General features: G+C 39.8%; 1 protein-coding gene across 13 annotated transcripts in view; it reads left to right on the forward strand.

Moving 5' to 3' along the window:
* The window catches only part of hdac4 (histone deacetylase 4), a 494,585-nt gene that overhangs the window by 333,959 nt on the left and 135,539 nt on the right, over nucleotides 1–25,087 (forward strand). For 10 of the 13 annotated variants that reach the window (XM_060827518.1, XM_060827517.1, XM_060827519.1 and 7 more), the window contains 2 exons: nucleotides 5,585–5,716; nucleotides 23,563–23,667. The exons of 1 other annotated variant lie outside the window; for it this stretch is intronic. In XM_060827518.1, coding sequence (XP_060683501.1) covers nucleotides 5,585–5,716; nucleotides 23,563–23,667 — 237 coding nt within the window. The remainder of the gene's footprint in view (nucleotides 1–5,584; nucleotides 5,717–23,562; nucleotides 23,668–25,087) is intronic. 2 more of the 13 variants (XM_060827525.1, XM_060827526.1) reach the window with 1 other exon arrangement.

Genomic DNA, 25,087 nt, shown 5'->3' on the forward strand with positions numbered 1-25,087 from the left:
CTTTTGTTGCATGAGCAACAAAGTTCGACAGTACAAAATAAAGATTCCTCTTGTGCTGCATTTTCCAGTGGTGTCTCTCTCTTTAAATAATACTCAACCTTTGATTCTTCCTACCAAAGTGCATGACCTCACAGCTTCCATACCTTAAACTCCATTTGTGAGATTTTTGACCATTCACTCAACCTACCTACACACTTTATAGGCTTCTTGTATCCCGTTCACAGCATGCCCTTCCACCTATTTCTGGATACATTATACTGTTCCCTCATCCAAATCCTGAATACAGACAGTTAATTGAAGATGTAGGTCTGCTTCTCATGGCACTCCACTCGTTATGTCTGTCCAACCTAAGAGAGACCCGTTAATCTCAACTCATTGTATCTGTATATTAAATAATCCTCAGTCCAGGAATTATGCCCAAGACACTGAACTCCTATCTTGTGCAGTAATCTTTTATGTGGCAATCTATTGAACACCTTTTGTAAATGAAAAACTATGCATTAAATTTTACAAAAATGTGGTCTCTCAGCCCAGATTTTCTTGTGGGATCTGACCTGCCTATAGTAACATCAACTGAGATCATAACAGCACTTCAGTATCTGTGGAGTCATGCACTTATTGCTGAAAATGAATGCAAATGCTTCAGCCTTACCTTTTATCCTGATGTACTGGACTCCACTATTATTGAGGTTGGGAATTTTGTGAAATCTCCACCTCCTGCTGGTTGTTTAATTATTGATCACTCCTGACTTCACCTGACAAAGGAGCAGTGCTCTGAAAGTTGGTGATTTTAGATAAACCTGTTGTACTGTAACCTGGTGTCATGAGACTTCTGACTCTGTTCACCCCAGTCCAACACAAGGATCTCCACACCACGGCATCATTGATGAGGGTTGATCTTCTAGCGTGGTGGTAATAGTAGCATGGAAGATATGCTGAGCCATGATATTACAGTTTTTGGTTGAAGAAAATGCTTTTATTCTGACTTCATTTCAAGTACATTTAGCTGAAAATTCAGAGTGGCACAGATGATTTTCTGTTAAAAGTTCAATTATTTCTAAATAGAGAATCGAGTTACAAGTTCCTTAAAAAGATTTCCAAAGGGAACTAGTTTGCTTTTCAGCTGTGTTTTTCCTGTTTTGAATTTGCACAAGTTTCTTTGATGATGAGCTCTTGAGATATTATCATTTGAAATTGATGAAGATTCCTTTGATATCAAAGTCAGGCAGACTGATACTACTTAAATGTAACTATTCATTCACAGTTACCTAATATTTGCAGGATAACACATGAACACAGGAATTTGATGAATTAATCTGACACTTTTGTTGCATGAGCAACAAAGTTCGACAGTACAAAATAAAGTATCCTCTTCAATGTTTAAAGTTCAGAATAATGTCAACACATTTCACAAATGCCACTCTGATGAAGATAAAGCAAGTGTTATTGACAAGGCGATGGCATACTAGTATTATCACTGGACTGTTAATCTGTAGTCCCAGAAAATGTCCGAGGGACCCAGGTTCAAATCATGCCATGGCAAATGTTGGAATTTGAGTGGAATAAACATCGGAATTAAAAGTCTAATGATGACCACAAATCCATTGTCAATTATCAGAAAAACCCATCTGATTCACTAATGTTCGTTAGGGAAGGAAACTGTCATCCTTACCTGGGCTGCACTACATGTGACTGCAGACCCACAGCAATATGCTTGGCTCTGGACAATTAGGGATGGGCAATAAATGCTGACTTAGTTAGAGACACCCACATCCCATGAATGAATTATTTAAAAAACATCACATACCATTGATCAATTGTCTATAAAGTATTTTTCTGCTGAGCAAGTTATGGTATGAGAATGTTGGCATTATACCTAGAACATCACTATGTTAACTAATCATCTCAGACAATTAGTGCAACAGTGAGCAAAAATGTTACTGTCCCTATTTTAGGTAAACAGCTATACTTTTGAAATACTGAGTGAACAATGGTGAACAAGGAATTCTGGGTTTAGATTCTTATTTAGAATTGGAGTTTGAAATGAGAGAGAGTCATTTTCATTCCTACATTACAAAGGAAGTTATTCAGATACTTATTGAACATTTAGAAGAGTGTTTTTGTTGTTTGACCTCTGGGGGTGGGGTAAGTACAATTTTAGAGGTAAATCTAAATTATGTAAATTAAGTATGATGTGTAAAATCAAAAATGCATCTTAATTTGATGACATGGTTTTTAAATGTCAAAGAATTGCTCATCATGAAAGCAATGAATCTGACTACCTCAGTGGGAAGTGATGCAAACAGGTGGGCAAGCACATTCTTTCCTTGTTAGACAAATGTCAAAGGAAAATACAATAATTTATTTTCTTTAAACATCAAATTTCATACACAGTGTAGATGGGGGTCTGCATAAATACATTTCTAAAACCTTACCTGGTATTGGATTTGGAAAAATAGTTTAAGAAAGTGATATAGATAGACTAATGTTGTATCATTTATTCCTTTAACTGTTCAGTCACTGTCATTTTCACAACCCCTACGGTATTCTCGGAGCAACATAATTTTATACATGACTAAGTGTAGAAACTTGGTGATATAAAACTTTTTTCTTTTGGTTGCTTGATTATAAGAATAGCATGCTGGAGCGCCTATGGCAGTGAAGGGCAAGCTACAGTTTGTGCCCATAGTGTAACTAAATCACAATTCATTGTTGTTGTGGAAAAGTGTTGAACAGAAGCAAGGAACTATGGGTAGTGCAAACATTGCCAATACTACTACCACTCCTGGAGCTAAGTGGTATTTCCAGCATCTGGGTTCAGTGTAAAGTGACTATGTTTTGTCCCTGTCTTATTTTTAAAGACCTTACCTTGGGTATGTGATTCTCTGCATTACTAAACAAGTCCTATTTCTGTATAAAGCAATATATTGGAAAATTTACTGAACCTTTATTCCAGCTTATTCTATCCTCACAAACCCCTTTTTTGAAAGCATTGCTAATCAGTCTGAGAGTGCCTGGTACTCTGTGACAACTTGCTGAAGACCATGACCACCTTGGCACTGAGTGTCACAGGTTACCTAACACCTGCATACTGATCCTGTTAGGCTGAACTTGGAGAGGTTACTGATTAGAACAAGGAATACAAACCTCTGTTTTTATTCCCTGAGGGTTGTCAGTGTCAATTGTAGACTTGTTGCCACCTTGTCTGAACTTAGATAATTATCACTGACTAGATAACAATTATATTGACAAAATTCTGAAAAGATGGGCATATGGATTCTTTTTAACTATACCAATTCTAACAGCTTATAAAGCACTTTCAACTCCGTAAAACATTCCAAGACTCTTCACAAGAGAATAAAGAAATAAAATGCCAAATCACAGAAGGAAATGTTATGTAAGATGACCAAAGGTTTGGTCAAAAAGTAGCTTTTATGAAGGAAGGTGAGGTATAGAGGTTTAGCGAGGGATATTTGCCCAAAAGGTGAGCTGCTGATCGCATTTCATGCTGTCACTAAGCTATCTATTTCTACTTGCATATCATCATTTGACACCTGTGACAACTCTTTGTTGACTATTTTGATCACGTCTTTGTTACCTCTGGACTTGTCTATTCCAATAAACGTTTGACTGGTCTCCCCCAATCTTTGACAACGTGATGCCACCTCTTGTGCTCCCAAGGACCATCTCTTTTACATGCTATCTTGGGTAACATCATCCAAAAGCACATAAATAGTTATCAGTGTGCTGGTTATGCTCTGATCTGCCTCACTACTCTTGCCTCATTCTCTGTTGCTAAATTATCAGACTGCTAATGCAGCATTCAGTACTGGATCAGAAGAAACATCCTCCTATTAACTACTGTTAAGATGTAACCCATTATTTTGGCAGCTGTTCCATACTGTTTCCTAGTTACTGATTTCATCCTTTTCTCTGGCAGTAGTGTATGGTTAAAACCAACTGGGAGAGAGATCATAGTAAATTGAGATGGAGCTGGAAATTACTGTGGATGATAGCCAAGAAAATTCTAAAAACTCAACTATACTTATAGTTGCAAATTTCATGTAGGTACACTTTGTAAAATCTTCATGCTTCATGCTTTACATTTAAAACATAGTTAATTTTCAAGCTCAAAATTAAATAGAAGAAACAAGTTAAACAATTAGATTTACAGAAAATTTTAATTCAAAGCTTGAGGATGAAAAATTAAAACTGAAATTAAACAAAAGGTTCTTGTGTGAATTGGCATTAATAATAAGTAGTCCTTCTCAATAAGTTTAGTATCTAATAATTAACCAAATCACCTTTAAAGAACCAAAACATAATTCTAATTCCTTTCTGAATTTGCAAATAGACTGTAAAATGTGGGTGATCCGAATATAGAATTGCAAAGAAATTAAATTGTAACCCAGCGTTTATTGAAAATGTCTAAAAGTGCTTTTAAGCATGAAATATGCTTAATGAAGAGGCATAAAAATTCAGAACACAGCGTGGCTCATTGTAACTCCTTTCATGAGAAGCCTTTCTGAACGTTTCATGAAGATTTTTTATCTTTTTTAAAAAATGGGGAAAATTTGTTTTTAAGAAAAGCTCTAAGATGATAAATTACACTTTGTTATGAGGCAGCATAACACTGTTTTTTGTAGGAAGCCTTCAACCTTGCTGCAAGGTATGAAATGTGGTAGTCAGGTTTGCATTTTAAAAGTGATGCATTTGTTGATCCTCTTTGTGCTCTTAATTCCTTTTTTTATCCCCCTATCTCCATGCGTAAGAACTTTAGCATAAGTTGTAACATGCATTTTGTTAGCTGGTTACACACACAGATTTCACATATTGTGATCAGTGAGTCATTCCTAGCTGCTGAAAGCGCATCATAGTGATGTGTCATTGAATATATTTGTTATTAATGGACTGCTTGCCTTAGCAGAGACAAACTTTTTCCATAGGCAAAAAAAGTACTGTCAGTGCCCAAAATGTGAAATATAAGGAGAAGATACTGGGTCACTACCTAAAACATTAACCCTGTTTCTTTCTTCACAGGTTCTGCCAGACTTGGAGTATTTTCAGCATTTACTGTTCTAAGAAAATTTTGCATAGCTAGTTACTTGTAGCGTTATAACCCATTACATTAATCCTCTGAACACTGGTTGCAGCCCTTTAATGACTTGCCAGTTTCACCCATTGATAAGGAATAGAGCAAATGTACCCTAAGTACCCTGGTTTAGCAGAAAGTCAACATGTACAGATATCAGGCAAGGTTATGTTCAGGTGCAATGCTGTGTGACGACAGCCAGCACTTGGGCGTGTTTTATCGGATAGCTGACAGTTCGTACAAGATGGGGCAGCAGATTGATAGAATAACACTGTGACAAAGAATCCACACTGTGGGAAGAGGAGGGAAAACATTTGAGAATGAGCTACCTCTTATATCCTGATTAAAAATTGAACATGCCAGACAGAATTATCCTTTACACTACTTGAGTCTTTGAAATGGAGCAACCTGCTGCACAGTGAACTGTACTTTTGTACCAAAAGGGTCAGTATTGTTGTCACAAAATGTAATTTCTGGTGTTTGATCTAACAGCATCTGAGCCAAACTTAAAGGTACGCTCCAGATTAAAACAGAAAGTGGCAGAGAGAAGAAGTAGCCCTTTACTTCGAAGAAAAGATGGCAGCGCCATAACCACACTTAAAAAGAGACCCATGGATGTTCCAGGTAGGACAATAGTGGCTGTAAGTGAACGGCATTCTTTAATGTCCTCTTGCTTACACAGAGATGCCAATTCCTGATAGATATTTTTTGCTGTGCTGATATGAGCCATTTTAACTGTTTCTGAGAGAGGTTCAAACCTGCTGTATCATTCAGACAGATCATGACAGATCTGATTACTCCACATTCACATTTATCCGGGATAGCCTTCACCTGTCAAGAATCAATCTACTTTTGCCTTTAAAATATTCAAAGCTCCTTTTGCAATACCACTGCAGTCCATGTGCTACTGGTAGGCCTGCAATACCATTACAGAATGAATTCCAGAATTTTGACCTAGCGACACTGAAGAACATTGATGTATTTCTAAGTCAGGATAATGAGTGGCTTGGAGGGAAATTAGCAGGTGGTGGTATTCCCATGTATTTACTGTTTTTGTCCTTCTAGATAGTGGTGGTTGGAAATTTGAAAGGTGCTGATTGAGAATCTTTAAACTAGCAGGCAAGATATAATGTTGTATTCTAAACCTAATCCATAAAAATATCATTCTATTAAAATAGACTAAGCTTGGTGTCTCTGTCTTTCCATAATATTTCATGATAATTGTCGACTCCTTGCCTAGAGTATGCTTTTTTATATAAATTTAAAAAGTGAAAGTCACCAGTTTGTTCCCCCACATCTGTGGCCTTACTCAATTTTCACATGTTCATCAGGATAGTAATTATACTGTCCACTGAGAAAGTACAAAAGGTGATGTTAAAAATCTTGTATTTTAACAAAAAAGTAAATTATTTAACTGAAATCATCATTTCATTTATTTCAATATGTTTGTAGTGGAAATTCAGTTTTACCTTTCTTCATTCAACATAAATTTTTAAATCAAAATGTAACCCTATCTGACATCACTGTACAATGTTTTAATTAAATTTAGATTAATTGACATTTCACTGATATTGCCTTCATTCAACTACTCATAGAATCCCTACAGTGTAGAAACAGGCCATTTTGCCCAACAAGTCCACACCGACCCTCTGAAGAGTATCACACTCAGACCAATTCCCCAAATCTATCACTCTACATTTCCCCTGACTAATGCATCTAACCTACACATCCCTGAACACTGTGGGCAATTTATTGGCTAATTCATCTAACCTGCACATCTTTGGACTAAGGAAGGAGAGCGAAGTACCCGGAGGAAACCCACGCAGACACGGGGAAAATGTGCAAACTCCACACAGGCAGTCAACCGAAGCTGGAATCAAACCTGGGTCCCTGGTGCTGTGAGGCAGTAGTGCTAACCACTGAGCCACCATGGCGTCCCCAGTGCAATTTTGAGTTTCCCTAGAGTGTCACTATGATATCAAAAATCTGAGTCAGATCTTGAAAGAAATGTCCTGGTAATGAATCAGTTCTTTGTTGATTCATTCAGGTACGCTTCTGCTAGTTAAGACCATCTTCTGAGGCCAAAATTGAAGTAGGCTCAGTGACGTGTTATAATGTTGAAATAAATGGCAATGGGCACTGGTTTCCTGATGGTGCCTGTGCTTTACTGTTCAAATACATTCCATATTCTAACTTAACAGTTTTTGTTTCTTTCAATTTGTAATAAAATAATTGTTTTCATTGGTTCCATTGAGAATGGATAACTAAAGTATTCGCTGAGTCTTTGATGTCACCCTAGACCATGGTGAAAGAGGAAAAATTAAATCATTTTAAACGTTTAAAATTGATGAAGAGGTTTGATTGGATAGGCCATTTTTTACTTGCAGTTGACAAGCATCTTAGGATTAGAGTGGTGCTGGAAAAGCACAGCAGGAGAGGAAGCATCCAAGGAGCAGGAAAATCGATGTTTCAGACAGGAGCCCTTCATCAGGAAGGGCTCCTTCCCGAAACATCGATTTTCCTGCTCCTCAGATGATGTTTGACTTGCTGTGCCTTTCCAGCACCACTCTAATCTTGACTCTGATCTCGAGCACCTGCGGTCCTCACTTTCGCCAAGCATCTAAGAATGCTGAGGGAAGGGAGAGTGAACATTGTGGAGGTACAGGCAATTATTTTTGGGGTGGTATAAGGGAATTAGAATTGCAGACATTACCTTTATTCCAAAAAGAGTATAAAGAATAATCTAAGCAACTACAAATCAGTCAGTTAGATTTCAGTGGTGAGGAAACATCTGTAAATAATAATTCTGGACCATTCGGAGAAGTGTGGCGTATTACGTTTTAGTAGGAAGAACATGGAAAAACAGTAGAAAAACAGTAGAAAATAAATACTAAAATAGGTGAAGGAACTGAAGAAGCATAAATCATTTAAAAAGTGGCAAGAAAGGCTGAGGGAGCATTTAGTAAAGTGTGCAGATTCTAGGCTTTATTAATTGGGGCACAAAGTATGATAGCAAAGAGGTTATGTTGAACTTGGATATGATGCTAGTTTAGCCTCAGCTGGAACGATTGTAAGACGTTCAGATGCCACATTTTTGAAAGGGTCTGAAAGCATAGGAGAAAGTTTGAAATAGGATTATGAAAATTATTTTGGGGATGAGGAATTTCAGTTGTGAACATTGGTTGTTCGAGGATTGGAATTGTTTTCCGTGTGGAACTGAAGATTGAGAAGAGATCTGACAGAGGTATTCAAAGTCATAATAAATCTAGACAGAATAAATGGGGAGAAATTGTTCTCACTCATGAAATGATGAGTACAAGAGAACACAGGTTTAAAATAATTAAGACCCAAACGTGATGTGTGAAATTTATCCTCATGAGTGGTTAGGCTCTGGAATGCATTGTCAAAAAGTGTTGTAGAGAAAAGTTCAAGGTATTCAAAATGGATATGATGATTATTTGAAACAAAACAATGTTCAGGGATAGGCAGAGAAGACAGGAGAATGGCGCTCAGATGCTCATTTGCAGAGCTGGCACAGGCATGGTGGTCCAGCTCTTTGATCCTTAGGTGATCTTTGTCAATGCTGGGTGTGTTTCATACAGTGAGCCTTGCCATATTATTTAGGTTCCCAAAAATGTCCACATCTAATGCATGTAAGTTTCCTGACAACTCTAAAATGAAATGTTGCTCATGCAGTTCGAGGTAGGTTCTTAGCAGAGGAAGTTTTCCTATCTGTGGCATCTGTTAAAATAACCCATCATTAACAGTGTCACTAGACTCAAAATGTGAACTGTTTTCTCTCTACAGATGCTGCCAGACCTGCTGAGTTTCTCCAGCAATTTGTTTTTTTTTCAGATTTCCAGCATTCACAGTTCTTTGTTTTATTTTAACGTCATATAATCAACTGTAACCTGAGCCTCTGACTACATATCAATTGTACCACTAATAATAACTAACTCTATTTGTTTGATAGTTACATTTATAAAACTGTTGCTTATAAATTTATATGTCAATAAAAAGGTGTAAATGCATTCAGTTATCAGCAATCTTATCAGTAAGATGATTTTGTTTCACTCATTATCTGCAAAAGTACAGAAGGAGGCGTAGTGCCATCTAGGTTTCAAGAAATGGAAGTACATTTAAGTGCAAAAAATAAGTACTTGGACCACCTCATGTGAGTTTCATACTTCTTAAAGCTAAGAGCAGAGCTGCGTTCATGCTCAAGAAAGAATCTGTAAATCTGTTTAGCTCTTTTTGTTGATATTGATTGAAGGTTATTTGAAATTTCTTCCTTGGAATAATGCACTCTAGGTGAGAATGGGTGCACTCGCTCTATATGCTCCTTAATAACTGTTCCAAATAACCACCAAGTTAACTTCGAGAGCATTAAGTGCTGATGTGAGGACAGTCAATTACCTACAAAGTACCATAAGATGTGAACAAATTGACCCTACTAATTGGCATCAGATAATTTTGAATTGCTACCATTTTCGACAATACTATTTTGCTATCTGTATGAATTCAAAGAGTACTTCATAAATGTGATTCACATTGACAAGTGATTTCTAGGACACCCTCTGTACATTTGATTTATACAAGAAGGATATTAAGATCGTAATCGGATTTCACATAGTCTTCTGTACATTTAAGAGGACCATGCATATGACTATATATTTCATGTGTGCAACACCATTTTGACCATTCTGATATATGATTGCAAAGTAGCTAATTTGCATCTTGTAAAGTAAGGAACATTTCCAACTAGGAGAGTACACCTTGCCAGAAGAGTTATTGAAATAACTTTTCAGAGGCTGACATCCCATCACAAATCACCCTTTATTCACAAATACGTAGCCTTTGAGAATAGCATTGCCTCAGAGTCAGGCATTCAGGGGTTCAGTAACCCTGACATTCACACTTTTGTCAGCCAGGTCTCCCTGATTGGACCTATTATTCTGGTCTAATCAGGAACCTGATATTTTGAGCTGGTTAACCTTGCTGCAATACTACAATCCTCTGCCTCTGCGTCCACAGACACAGGACAGTCCAATTCCTTCAAGGGCCTCCTGGGACGTTTTAACACTGAGGTCAGATTCCTTCAACTCAGAATCAGACACGGGAGGTGTGTAATGACCGGGTGCTCGCCTCTTGCGTTAGGAGCACCTTAGTAGACTTTCATTCTCTTCTTCCAGAGGCAGAGGTGGCAAGGTAGCTACATAGAGTCATAGAGATGTACAGCATGGAAACAGACCCTTCAGTCCAACCCATCCATGCTGACCAGATATCCCAATCCGATCTAGTCCCATATGCCAGCACCCGGCCTATATCCCTCTAAACCATTCCTATTCATATACCCATCCAAATGCCTCTTAAATATTGTAATTGAACAAGCCTCCATCACATCCTCTGGCAGCTCATTCCATACACGTACCACCCTCTGCATGAAAAGGTTGCCTCTTAGGTCTCTTTTATATCTTTCCCCTCTCACCCTAAACCAATGCCTTCTAGTTCTGGACTCCCCAAACCCAGGGAAAAGACTTTGTCTATTAATCCTATCCATGCCCCTCATAATTTTGTAAACCTCTATAAGGTCACCCCTCAGCCTCTGACGCTCCAAGGAAAACAGCCCCAGCCTGTTCAGCCTCTCCCTGTAGCTCAGATCCTCCAACCCTGGCAACATCCTTGTAAATCTTTTCTGAACTCTTTCATGTTTCACAACATCTCTCCAAAAGGAAGGAGACCAGAATTGCACACAATATTCCAACAGTGGCCTAACCAATGTCCTGTACAGCCGCAACGTGACGTCCCAACTCCTGTACTCAATACTCTGATCAATAAAGGAAAGCATACCAAACGCTGCCTTCACTATCCTATCTACCTGCAATTCCACTTTCAAGGAGCAATGAACCTGCACTCCAAGGTCTCTTTGTTCAGCAACACTCCCCAGGACTTTACCATTAAGTGTATATATCCTGCTATGATTTGCTTTCCCAAAATGCAGCACCTCACATTTATCTGAATTAAACTCCATCTACGACTTCTCAACCCATTGGCCCAGATTCTGATGTAATCTGAGTTTACCCTCTTTGCTGTCCACTACACCTCCAATTTTGGTGTCATCTGCAAACTTACTAACTGTACCTCTTATGCTCGCATCCAAATCATTTATGTAAATGACAAAAAGTAGAGGGCCCAGCACCAGTCCTTGTGGCACTCCACTGGTCACAGGCCTCCAGTCTGAAAAATAACCTACCACCCTCTGTCTTCTACCTTTGAGCCAGTTCTGTACCCAAATGGCTAGTTCTCCCTGTATTCCATGAGATCTAACCTTGCTAATCAGTCTCCCATGGGGAACCTTGTCGAACGCCTTATTGAAGTCCATATACATCACATCTACTGCTCTGCCCTCATCAATCTTCTTTGTTAGTACTTCAAAAAACTTCATTAATTTTGCGAGACATGATTTCCCATGCACAAAGCCATGTTGACTATCCCGAATCAATCCTTGCCTTTCCAAATACATGTCCCTCAGGATTCCCTCCAACAACTTGCCCATCACCGAGGTCAGACTCACTGGTCTATAGTTCCCTGCCTTGTCCTTACCACCCTTTTTAAACAGTGGTACCAAGTTTGCCAACCTCCAGTCTTCCGGCACCTCACCTGTGACTATCGAAGATACAAATATCTCAGCAAGAGGCCCAGCAATCACTTTTCTAGTTTCCCACCGAGTTCTCGGGTACTTCCATCATGTCCATCTCTGATTCAGAGGATTCAACAATGTTAGATGGAGAGGATGAATCAGCAGATTCCTGAAGTATTTCTGATGGCTCAGAGAGGCAGGGCAGATTTTGCACTCACAGTCTGCAAATTTGCAGCTTTCAAGAGGTCCTTCTTTCAGGGCAGTCGCAGCTACATGAACTTTAGATGTCACTGGTCTTGATCTTGCTATTCAACCAAAAGAGGCCACTTCCATGATTCTTGCACCAAATTGTCCGTTCCGCTTGGTGGAGTCTTGGGTATGGCATTGGAGTTCCTGCTGCGATTTCACTCCCCATTAGCAATTTTGACAGTGCCATCCCTATAGTTGCATGTGGGATAGTCATAGAATCAAACAAGAACTATGAATGTTTGTTATCTCTTGAGGCTATAGGCTGTTTCTTCAGTCTAGCCTTCAAAGTCTGGACTGCTCTTTCTGCCAGGCCATTGATGGTAGGTGATATAGAACTGTTCTATTATGTTGAATCTCATTCAACTTTGGCTAAAGTCCCTGCTGGTAAACAAAGGCCCACTATCTGTGACCAATACCTTCGTGACTGTGTCGCAGAAGATGTGTGCAATTTTTCTATCATCGCACCAGTGCTTGATGAATCGACTGTACATCCTACTACTTTGACTACGTATCTGCAATGACTATAAGCATTGATCCCATGAAAGGACCTCCATTGTCGACATGTAACCGAGTCCAATATTTACCTGGCCATTCACACGGATTTGGGGAAGCTGCTGATGGTAAATTTTGACCTTGTTGACAGTTTGGGCACTGTCCCACACCGACTATGTCTGCGTCCAAGGTGTGGCCACCAGACATAACTCTTGCAAACATCATCATTTTGGATACCCGTGAAGTGCTCTGTCTTCAGCCAATTCTTGATGGCAACCTTGGCTCAGAACAATCACTCTCGTTCTCCCTAACACTATGCCCTCCTTTTAAATGAACTGGTCCCTCCAGGTCCAAAGAGGTTTTAATTCTAGCTACGATGCCCTTTGGTTTCCCCCATTAATACCAATTGTTTCAGTTTGGTAAGGACTACATCCTTCCGTGTCCAGAGTCTGATGTTGCTGGCTGTGACTGGTAGCATGTCCAGAAAATTCAAAGTCATGACCGACTCTTCCACTGGGGATACTACAGGTGGTATATCTGCTAATGGAAAGTGACTTAATGCATCTGTATTTGCTACTTGGCCTACCAGATAGTTTCTCATTGTGATTATAAGCACTTCAATATTAAAGTCCACTGCTGACTGGGGCCCGAAACTAGGGGAGGCACTGATTTGACCTTTTAAAGCTGACCAAGTAGGTGTTTGTGGCCATGATTATCACAAGTTTTCGCCCATAAAGGTATGCATGGAACTTTCTGATTCCAAATATGACCATCAACCCTTTTTTATCTATTTGGGCGTATTTATGCTCTGCATTAACCGAAGTCCTGGAGGGATGAATAAACTATTAGGCATTTCTCTTCAGTGGGCCATCTATGATCTAATATCACCCTGATGCAATCCGAGGAGGCATTGCATGTCAATAACCAGATCTAGCTTTGGATCATAGTGCTCCAACACCTTAGAGGAGATAGTTGTTTCTTGACTTCTGCTAAAGCTAAGACCCTTTTGTAGAAGTTAATGTAATGGTGCCAAGATGGATGCCATATTATGAACTTGCCATAATAATTTACTAGACCTAGAAATGGCCTCAGTTCCAGTACAGACATGGGGGCCAGGGCACCTTTGATCACCCACACTGTCGTCCAACAGAAGTAATGCAGTCTTATTGACTCTATAGCCCAATTAAGTCACTTGGGGGACCTGGAGCACACATTTCCACTTCTTAAGCATATGCATGTCTCTAAGAAATGCCTTAGGACTATATTCAAGTTCTGAGTGTTCCTTATTAGCTTTCCCTGCTATCAGAATGTTATCTAGGTAAATGGCAAGATGTTCTCCATCATCCCCTAACAAATTAAACAGGCTGACAATAAGTCAACTGGCAGTCTTGTATATTGAGACAGCCGCTTATGCGTCTTAATTGTAGCGTATTTCAGAGAATCTTGGTCTAAATCCAGTTGCAAGTAAACAAGGCTCATGCCAAGTTTTATGAAGGACAAACCTCCTGCTAGCTTTACATACCCATTGCATCGGATAGAGGATTTGTATGTAACCAGCTGTGAAAAGCAGTTTACTGTTTGATTAAAATTCCCACAAAGGCGAACTGACCCACCGGACTTCAAAATCAATATGGCCAATGCTGCTCCTTCCGCGAATTAGGGTAGTTTGACGATTACTTCACTTTCCAGTCTTCTAAGTTTTGCGTTTACTTTTGCCCATAAGGCAAAAAACACTGGACGGCCCTTGTAGAATCGCAGCATTGCTTCTTGGTCAACATGCGAAGTTGCTTTGGATCTTCTGATCGTCTCTAGACCTTCCCAGAAAAGTACTGACTATTTAATTAGGACTTCACTCAGGTAACCATTCTGTAATTGAGAAATGTTGAGCGAATCCAAGTGAATCTCTTCCAACAAATTTCATCCTTTCAAACTTGGGCCCGAACCTTCTACTACAATCACTGGTAATTTAACCAGTACAGAGTTTGTACCCTTAATCTGCAGAGGTTCCCAGGTATAGGTTCTCAGCCTAGTTGAGGTTTTACACAGAATTTCGGGGTTGCAGTCCAAAATGAATTTTATTACAAACTGGTTCTGCGATCGCTGGTAAGACTATACCAGTATCAAACTCCATTTAAACCAAATGGCCACTTAACCAGATGTTTACCTTGATTGTTTCTAATGTTGATGTTGCTAAGCAATTTATCTGTTCCAAACCAGATGCAGGGAGGAGTGAGGACTGCAGATGCTGGAATTCAAAGTCAAGAGTGTAGTGCTGCAGGTCAGGCAGCATCCGATAAGCCCGTCATCAGGATTTGAATTGCCTGCACTCAAGTGGAGTTCCCCAAGCTTAGGAGGACTGGCGGGGGTGTCAACTTACAGCAATTTCCAATGATAAAGCCAATTGTAGCACATTTGAAGTCTAGTTGAGTTTCACCCAGTAGGTGTTTTTGCATAGTCATATCATTAATCCTACATACTAGACACAGTCTCAAAGAATCTCATTAAGGGTTAAACTAAATTCACATGTTCTTGCCAGTTATCTTAACATAGTCAAAAACCCCAAGGGTTCCCCTTGTTCTCAAATTGCCAAGTAAAAGTGATAGTTTCTCAGAATTAAAGGAAGCTTACGGTCATAATATTCCTTAACTATGTCAGTCTGTTCTTGAAAGATTTTAGTGATATCTCGGGAAACATTAGGCTCCTAATGACAAAGAAAACTGCAGTTTCACAGGCTATCAGGAGCATTACTCTCTTTTTTTCATCTGCCACATATCATTTGCCTGAAAAAAACACATTCTTTCCAGTCCTCAATGGCAGGGTTGACTGAATCAAGCTGCCCAGAGGTTTAAAAAAAAATGCTTACACTAACTTCAAAACAACTGCTGGTGAAAGAGTTTCTTCAGGATTGTGCTTTACTCTCGTCACCACTGAAATGCCTCTTCAAAGGCTGGCATCTCATCACCAATCACCCTTTATTCACAGACGTATCGTTTTTGATAATAGCACTACCTCGCATTGAATCAGGCATTCAGGGTTCAAAATCCCTGACATTCACCCTTTTATGTCAGCCAGGGCTCCCTGATTGGACCGGATTGACAGCCCTACTCAGGGAACTTGTATTTTATGAAGTCCAGCTGGCTGACCTCGTTACAATCACCACAATTCCAAGCAGGTATAATTTATGCAACTTATCTGCATATTCTGTCGGTTTCTGTACTTCTAGTTTCACATTTCTGAAGTAGGATTGCTAGAATAAGAGAAATTTGTCCCTTGTGTACTTTAAATCAAAAAGTAATTGTGCTGTTTCACCATATGATTTGTAGATTGTTTGCAGTGTGTGGAAGAATAGAGAGACCGAGTTCTGATTTAAAATATATCAAATTAATTAAAGTTCAAATGCAATCAAGTTAATTTTTCCTTTTTTCTGTAAATGTGGGATAGTGATAAAACTCCAAAAAGGTTTTTATTTGGGAGGAAAGAGCAATATGCATCTTTTCCCACAAGAAAGATTAATTATACAGAATGGAATGAATGGATGCATTGGATAGAATCTATAGGAAAATAAACTATTCGAACATGTGATTTAGGTTTTATTGTCATGTGTATTCCAGTACAGAAGTACAGGATTAATGTGAAAAGTATATAATGTCACCCCACACAGTGCCATCTTCAGTACAAAGGTAAAACAAAACGTAGGTACAAAGTAATAAAAGAAATAAGGTTTTAAAAATTTGAGCCTTACCTTAAGGAATAAGTAGAAAAATACAAAAAAAAGGTAATGGTCAATATGAAAGTCCTTCTTAATATATAATAGAAAAATAAAGGAATAAAGTTAAGAGTTCAACGTCTTTGATAAATCCTCTGCTGACCTCGCTGTCCAGGAGACCTCAGCTGCACATTCTCAACGCCACTGCCACATGTGCTGAAGTTCTGAATAATGAATACCCCGAGAAAGTTTAACTTCTTTGGTTTTTGTTGAATGCCCGTGGCATGGAGTTTAGAATTTAGGAGATTTTTTTTATGTTATGCAGATACGCATTGCCAAGAGTGTGAAGCTTTTCTATAGTCCTTCAATGAGAGATTCATGTATTTCCCTTTCCTATAGAAAAGACTCTGAAAGCAAGTCAAAGGTGGCCTCGTCTATTTTTAGAAGCATCAAACATTATGAGAATCATACCAGATGACTATAGGCTGCCATATATGGTACCCAATTCACTCAATGCTTCACAAAACAAAGCTGATGACCTTTCAGACCAAAGGAAACTTTGCTCCAGGATCTGGAAAGGAAAGAGACAACTCACCATTTGGCCTTTGTTTCTCTACCAACTTCCATTCCACAAAGTTGCCCTCAAAAAATCATAATACTCTGGTACTAGTGTGCATTACAGTAATAGATTAGAACATCACTGCTTTACACCAAGTAGAATGCTGTCTCATTTGGTGGAAAAGCATGAGATACTGTCCGTGAAAGCCATATTCCTCTTTCTTTTTTCTATAGAAGTAACCAAAGTGAAGTCCTGCACAGAAGGGCATCACCAAAAGATTGGCTGCAGAAGAAATATTTTTTTAAATAGCTCAAATCAGAAAGTAGGGATTGTCTGGTGAAAAGCCAGGATGGAGTCAAGGCCTTGGAATTGTGGTAAAAATGAGTTAAAATACATTCATTGACTGATCCAGCATTTATTGTCCATCCTTAATTGCCCTGGAACATTATCGTTTCTGTATTGAAGATGTAGGTTTTGGAATGAGTGAAAGAATTGAGTATTTGGAACTTAGAATGAGTAAAATGAAAATAGTCTGAAGAAGATTATTATTATAGTACTAATAGAAAAAGATGATTCTATTTGTTTTAAAATAGTGATGGAAAAGGATAGACCAGATCTAAAAGTTGAAGTTCTAAATTGGAGAAAGGCCAATTTTGATGGTAAGAGGCAAGAATTTCCGAAAGCTGATTGGAGGCAGATGTTCGCAGGTAAAGGGACGGCTGGAAAATGGGAAACCTTCAGAAATGAGATAACAAGAGTCCAGAGAAAGTATATTCCTGTCAGGGTGAAAGGAAAGTCTGGTAGGTATAGGGAATGCTGGATGACTAAAGAAATTGAGGGTTTGGCTAAGAAAAAGAAGGAAGCATATATCAGATATAGACAGGATAGACTGAGTGAATCCTTAGAAGAGTATAAAGGAAAAAGGAGTATACTTAAGAGAGAAATCAGGAGGGCAAAAAGGGGACATGAGATAGCTTTAGCAGATAGAATTAAGGAGAATCCAAAGTTTGTGCGAAGATTTGTAGCTTGGGTGCTCGTTGTTGTGGATCTGTTCACCGAGCTGGGAATTTGTGTTGCAGACGTTTTGTTCCCTGTCTAGGTGACATCCTCAGTGCTTGGGAGCCTCCTGTGAAGTGCTTCTGTGATCTTTCCTCCGGCATTTATAGTGATTTGTATCTGCCGCTTCCGGTTGTCGGTTCCAGCTGTCCGCTGCAGTGGTCAGTATATTGGGTCCAGGTCGATGTGCTTATTGATTGAATCTGTGGATGAGTGCCATGCCTCTAGGAATTCCCTGGCTGTTCTCTGTTTGGTTTGTCCTATAATAGTAGTGTTGTCCCAGTCGAATTCATGTTGCTTGTCATCTGCGTGTGTGGCTACTAAGGATTGCTGGTCATGTCGCTTCGTGGCTAGTTGGTGTTCATGGATGCGGATTGTTAGCTGTCTTCCTGTTTGTCCTATGTAGTGTTCTGTGCAGTCCTTGCATGGGATTTTGTACACTACATTGGTTTTGCTCATGCTGGGTATTGGGTCCTTCGTTCTGGTGAGTTGTCTGGGAATGGCTGTTGGTTTGTGCACTGTTATGAGTCCTAGTGGTCACAGTAGTCTGGCTGTCAGTTCGGAAATGCTCCTGTTGTATGGTAGTGTGGCTAGTCAACACAAACCAACAGCCACTCTCAGATAACAACTCACCAGAACGAAGGACCCGATACCCAGCATGAGCAAAACCAATGTAGTGCACAAAATCTCATGCAAGGACTGCACAAAACACTACATCGGACAAACAGGAAGACAGCTAACGATCCGCGTCCATGAACACCAACTACCCACAAAACGACATGACCAGCTATCCTTAGTAGCTACACGCAGATGACAAGCAACATGAATTCGACTGGGACAACACTACTATTATAGGACAAGCCAAACAGAGAACAGCCAGGGAATTCCTAGAGGCATGGCACTCATCCACAGACTCAATCAATAAGCACATCGACCTGGACCCAATATACCGACCACTGCAGCGGACAGCTGGAACTGACAACCGGAAGCGGCAGATTCAAACCACTGGAGGAAAGATCACAGGAGGCTCCCAAGCACTGAGGATGTCACCTAGACAGGGGACAAAACATCTGCAACACAAATTCCCAGCTCGGTGAACAGAACCACAACAGAATCCAAAGAGTTTTTACAAATATATTAAAGACAAAAGGGTAACTAGGGAGAGAACAGGGCCCCTCAAAGATCAGCAAGGTGGCCTTTGTGTGGATCCGCAGAAAATGGGGGAGATATTAAATGAATATTTTGTATCAGTATTTACTGTGGAAAAGGATATGAAAGATAAACTGTGGGGAAATAGATGGTGACATCTTGTGAAATGTCCAGATTACCGAAGAGGAAGTCCTGGATTTCTTGAAACGGTTAAAGGTGAATAAATCCCCAGGACCTGATCAGGTGTACCCGAGAACTCTGTGGGAAGCTAGAGAAGTGATAGCTGGGCCTCTTGGTGAGATATTTGTATCATCAGTAGTCACAGGTGAGGTGCCAGAAGACTGGAGGTTGGCAAACGTGGTGCCATTGTTTAAAAAGGGCAGTAAAGACAAGCCAGGGAACTATAGGCTGGTGAGCCTGACCTCCGTTGTGGGCAGGTTGTTGGAGGGAATCCTGAGGGACAGAATGTATATGTATTTGGAAAGGCAAGGAATGATTAGGTATAGTCAGCATGGCTTTGTGCTTGGGAAATCAAGTCTCACAAACTTGATTGAGTTTTTTGATTAAGTAACAAAGAAGATTGATGAGGGCAGAGTAGTAGATGTGATCTATATGGACTTCAGTAAGGCGTTTGACAAAGTTCCCCATGGGAGACTGATTAGCAAAGTTAGATCTCATGGAATACATGGAGAACTAGCCATTTGGATACAGAACTGGCTCAAAGGTAGAAGACAGAGGGTGGTAGTGGAGGGTTGTTTTTCAGACTAAAGGCATGTGACCAGTGGAGGTCACAGGGATTGGTGCTGGGTCCTCTACTTTTTGTCATTTACATAAATGATTTGGTTGTGAGCATAAGAGGGACAGTTAATAATTTGCAGATGACACCAAAATTGGAGATGTAGTGGACAGCAAAGAGGGTTACCTCAGATTACAACAGGATCTGGACCAGATGGGCCAATGAGCTAAGAAGTGGCAGATGGAGTTTAATTCAGATAAATGCGAGGTGCTGCATTTTGGGAAAGCCAAACTTAGCAGGACTTATACACTTAATGGTAAGGTCCTAGGGAGTGTTGCTGAAAAAAGAGACCTTGGAGTGCAGATTCATAGCTCCTTGAAAGTGGAGTCACAGGTAGATAGGATAGTGAAGAAGGTGTTTGGAATGCTTTCCTTTATTGGTCAGAGTATTGAGACAGGAGTTGGGAGGTCATGTTGCGGCTATACAGGACATTGGTTAGGCCACTGTTGGAATATTGCGGGCAGTTCTGGTCTCCTTCCTATCAGAAAGATGTTGTGAAACTTGAAAGGGTTCAGAAAAGATTTACAAAGTTGTTGCCAGGTTGGAGGATTTGAGGTATAGGGAGAGGCTGAACAGGCTTGGGCTGTTTTCTCTGGAGGTCGGAGGCTGAGGGGTGACCGTATTGAGGTTTACAAAATTATGAGGGACATGGATAGGATAAATAGGCAAAGTCTTTTCCCTGGGGTCGGGGAGTCCAGAACTAGAGGGCATAGGTTTAGGGTGAGAGGGGAAAGATATAAAAGAGACCTCACGGGCAACGTTTTCACACAGAGTGGTACGTGTATGGAATGAGCTGTCAGAGAAGTGGTGGAGGCTGGTACAATTGCAACATTTAAGAGGCATTTGGATGGGTGTATGATAGGAGGGGTTTGGAAGAATATGGGCTGGGTGCTGGCAAGTGGGACTAGATTGGATTGGGATATCTGGTCAGCATGGACAGGTTGGACTGAAGGGTCTGTTTCCATGCTGTACATCTCTATGACTCTATGATGGAAGTTGTAATGGAGAAAGATGGATCATCCATCAGTTTTGTTCAGTATCCTCTTCATTAATATTCAAGACTTGGATGGAGCTATTAAGCACAAACTGTACTCTTTCAAAATAGTTTTAATAAATTGAGTTGGCTATGTCATTTAAGTTCAGATAAGACATGCAATGACACCCGGGTGTTCCTGTGCCACACCATTCTGAAATCTCTCCATCTAAATAATATTCTTTTTGTTTATTCTTCCTGCCAAAGCAGTCAGTCTCACCTTTTCACATGTACTCCATTTGCCAAATTCTTTCCAACTTACTTAAACCATCTTTGACCCTTTGAAGACTCTTCATATCTCCTTAAAATCTGTTTTGCTTTCTTTTAATCATCAACATATCCTAACATGACAGTAATCTCCCCAAAATCGTGAGCTTTCTTTTTAATTGTAAATCCAAATAATTGTGCTGAAAATTCAAGTAATTACATCAATTGGTCTTTTTAACCTCCCTTGCATGTTACATTCTCAATAAATGCTAACAAATTTGTCAAGTAAGTTTTTCCCAAAACCATATCGACTTTGATTATATTTCGATTTTCTAATTCCTCAGTCCATGCCAATTTACTATCTGCAATTCAGTGGACACGGACATTGTTTAAACTGTATTCATTCATTTGAAAATGAAGAAAACGTTCAAGCTCCAACTCCATTCACTTTTCAGATTGTGTATCCAGAATTCTGATTCATAGAGCTATGTATTTTATATCTAAATTAAAAGGAATTGTGTTCCACTTGGCATTTGACTTTAGTTGGGAGTAACCAAATGTTTTTTAAATAGTGACCACAGCTGATCCTCGATTATCCGAACGTCAGTTTTCCGAATTCCGGATTATCCGGACAAGATCACAAAGTCCCGATGCTTGACTAAACTGTGTTATCTGGCATTTGATTATCCAAACATTCAATAACAAAATACTTCCCTCCCATGTTGTTCTGATAAATTGAGGTTCTTCTGTTCTTTACCTGGTCAGGTATCAAGCAGGTTTTGGAACATATTGGGAGTCAGCGTTTTACCTTGTGTCAATATTTGTTTTGCCTGATGTTGCTGAGTTTGATTTTCTTTTCATTTGTAATATTTATGTAATGTCATATTCAGCATTCTTTTCAGAAATAAACCATCATCTTAAGGGTGCTTTCAATAATCATGATTTGATTTGTTAGCTATTCAGAGGTTGGTTGTTTCTTACCATCACAGATGTTTAAACGTATTGTGAGAATATTCCTTCTTCAGATACCTAAAGATCTGCACTGTATTTCTGCTCCATTCACTCAATAGGGACCTTAGCTGAAGCAAATAATAGGGGAACCTCCTGGCACATCAATGGATCGGCATTCAACTCTGGCTGGGAACTGGAATTAACTTTCCATTTCAAGCCCAGATCCCATTTACTTCATGGGGCACTAGCTTCCTAAAGGTGGTCTGTGTTTGTTCACCAGTCGTTCAAAATTTTTTATTTTAAAAGAGTTCATTTTGAGACACTGTAATGTGTTGCCTTCCATAACTAAGGAAAATCAAGTGTAATGTATATGTTCTATTTGTTTGATGACAGAATACTCTCAATCAACATTGTGTGAAGAACAAAGAATTCATGGGGCACCTTGCCATTCTCAAAATGATTTATTTTTACTGATGACAGTTTTCTCTCCTAAGATCATAAGAAATAGGAATAAGACTAAGTCATTTGACTCCTATAGTGTGCTGCGTATTCAGTCAGATCATGGCTGATTTGATTGTGGTTCCAACCCCAGGTACCTGCCTGCTTCCTATAGCGTTTAACTCATAGACTCATACAACCTGGAAACAGACCTTTTGGTTCAATGTGTCCATGCCAACGAAGTTTCCCAAACTAAACTAGTCCCAGTTGCCTGCATTTGGTCCATATCCCTCTAAATTTGATTTCATGTAATTATCCAATTGTCTTTTGAATGTTGTAATTGTACATGCGTCTACCACTTTCTCTGGCAGCTTATTCCATGTACAAACCATGTATTGTTTGAAAATGTTGCCAATTAGGTCACTTTTAAATTTTACTCCTCTCAGGACATCGGTTTGCTTGCTGAGCTAAAAGTTTTGTTTTCAGATGTTTCATCGTCATACTAGGTAACATTTTCAGTGAGCCTCAGAATGAAGCACTGGTGGTGTAGCCCTCTTTCTATTTGTGTTTGGGTTTCCTTGGGTTGGTGATGTCATTTCCTGAGGTGATGTCATTGCCATTCCTTTTTATCAGAGGATGGTAAATGGGATCAATGTTTTTGTTGATAGAAGTTTCTATCAACAAACACATAGACCTGGATTCTATTTAACCCCCCCCCCCCCAGCGAGAAAAAGAACAGGAAATGACATCACAGGAAATGACATCAACCCAAGGAAACCTAACATCCAAATAGAAAGCTGGTTGCACCACCAGTGCTTCATCTGGAGGCTCACTGAAGATGTTACCTAGTATGGTGAGGAAATGTCTGAAAACAAACCTTCTAGTGCAGCAAGCAAACCTACATCCAGAACCTCAACCTGAGCTACAAATCTTCTCAAAACTCGTTTACTCCTTGCACCTTAAAAATATGTCCCCTGGTTTTGAACGTATGTAGCCTAGGGAAACGACCTTTGCCCTTTACCATATCTATGCCCCTCATGATGTTATAAACCTCTAAGGTCACCCCTCAACCTTCTGTGCTGCAGTGGAAAAACTCCCAGTCTATCCTTATAATTCAAACCATCCAATCCTGGCAACATCCTGATAAATCTTTTCTGTACCCTCTCCAATTTAATAATATCCTTCCTATAACAGGGCGACAAGAACTGTACACAGTACTCCAAAAGTGGCCTTACCGACGTCCTGTACAACCTCAACATGACAGCCCAACTCCTATACTCAATGGTCTGAGCAATGAAGGCAAGTGTCTACCTGTGATGCAACTTTCAAAGAACTATGTACCTGAACCCATAGATCTCTCTGTTCAACAATACTACCCAGACCCTACCATTAACCAGCTGCCACTCGTTACCCCATTGGCCCAATTGATCAAGATCCCTTTCTTAGATAACCTTCTTCACTGTCCATTTATACCACCAATTTTGGTGTGTCTGCAAACTTCCTAACCATGCCTCCTAAATTCTCATTCAAATCATTTATATACAGGCAAACAAAAGTGGATCCTTGTGGAGCAATGCTAGTCACAGGCCTTCAGTCTGAAAAACAGTCCTTTCTCCTACTGTCAAGCCACTTTTGTATCCATGGAACCTTCAGATCTTCAACTGAATGGTTTGAAATTTCTGCAGAAAGTTTCCCTGAACTGTCAAATTTCACCCCACTCTGTTTCTCCCCCCCCCCCCCCCCCTACCACAGTAAAGACTTTGGGGAGAATGAGGCTTTTCACAAACCAGTTCCACACTGAGAGCGATGGCCAGCAGGCAGAGGCTGTGGGATGAAGAAATCATTCATTTTTTGCAGTTTCAGTGCCTGCTGTAATGCTGAGAGTGCCTCTGAAATGATGCGCAGTCAGGTCCCACATGGTATTCCTTGACTAAGGGATTAATCTCTGCCTGAATATCAGGTTGCAGAATCACAGCCTGCGGTTTCTACACCTTCAAAACATTGAGCTCAGTCTCAGAGCCTGCACTGATCTCCCAGAGACTAAAACAAGCTTCCTGTTAAACTGAACACACATCTCTCTCCATCCATGAACCTTTTTCTCTCTGGCTCTCTCTTTTGCGCGCGCTCTCTCTCTCTCTCTCTCTCTCTCAGCTGTAATGTTCAGAGACAACACTGAGAGATAGACTGACTTCAAACAGCAGTTTTACCTTAACATTTCAAATTTGCCCCCAGCCCTTGACTAAAACAGAAGTATTACTCTGCAGTTCTTAGAAATGTTCCACATCCTCTTACACTGTGATTTTACAAAACGGTGTCTGAGAGTGGGACATTCAGTCCTTGCGCAGACTTTGAAAACTCATTCATCATTGCTACACATTTTGTTTTGAAAAGTATGAAAAGGGGCTGAGCTCCCAGTTTAAATCAGGGGGAGGAACTGCCTCCTGTTGGGAAGACTTTACAATTCCCCAGTATCACTAGATCAAACTTCTGTCAAACCCAGCCTTGGATACAGCATATTTGATGACCCTGCTCTCTAGGGAAGAGAATTCCAAAGCCTAAAATCTTTGGGAGAGAAAATTCATCCTCATCTTAGTCTTCAATGGAAGGATCGTTGTTTTTAAACTCAGACTCTTTGTTCTACATTCTCCCACAATGGAGAAACTGTGTTAGCACTAATCCTTAAAACCTTAAAATATTGCAGTAGCCATAGTGGAATAAG

The sequence above is a fragment of the Hemiscyllium ocellatum genome, chromosome 7 (genome assembly GCF_020745735.1).
Source record: "Hemiscyllium ocellatum isolate sHemOce1 chromosome 7, sHemOce1.pat.X.cur, whole genome shotgun sequence".
Taxonomy (NCBI): Eukaryota; Metazoa; Chordata; class Chondrichthyes; order Orectolobiformes; family Hemiscylliidae; genus Hemiscyllium; species Hemiscyllium ocellatum.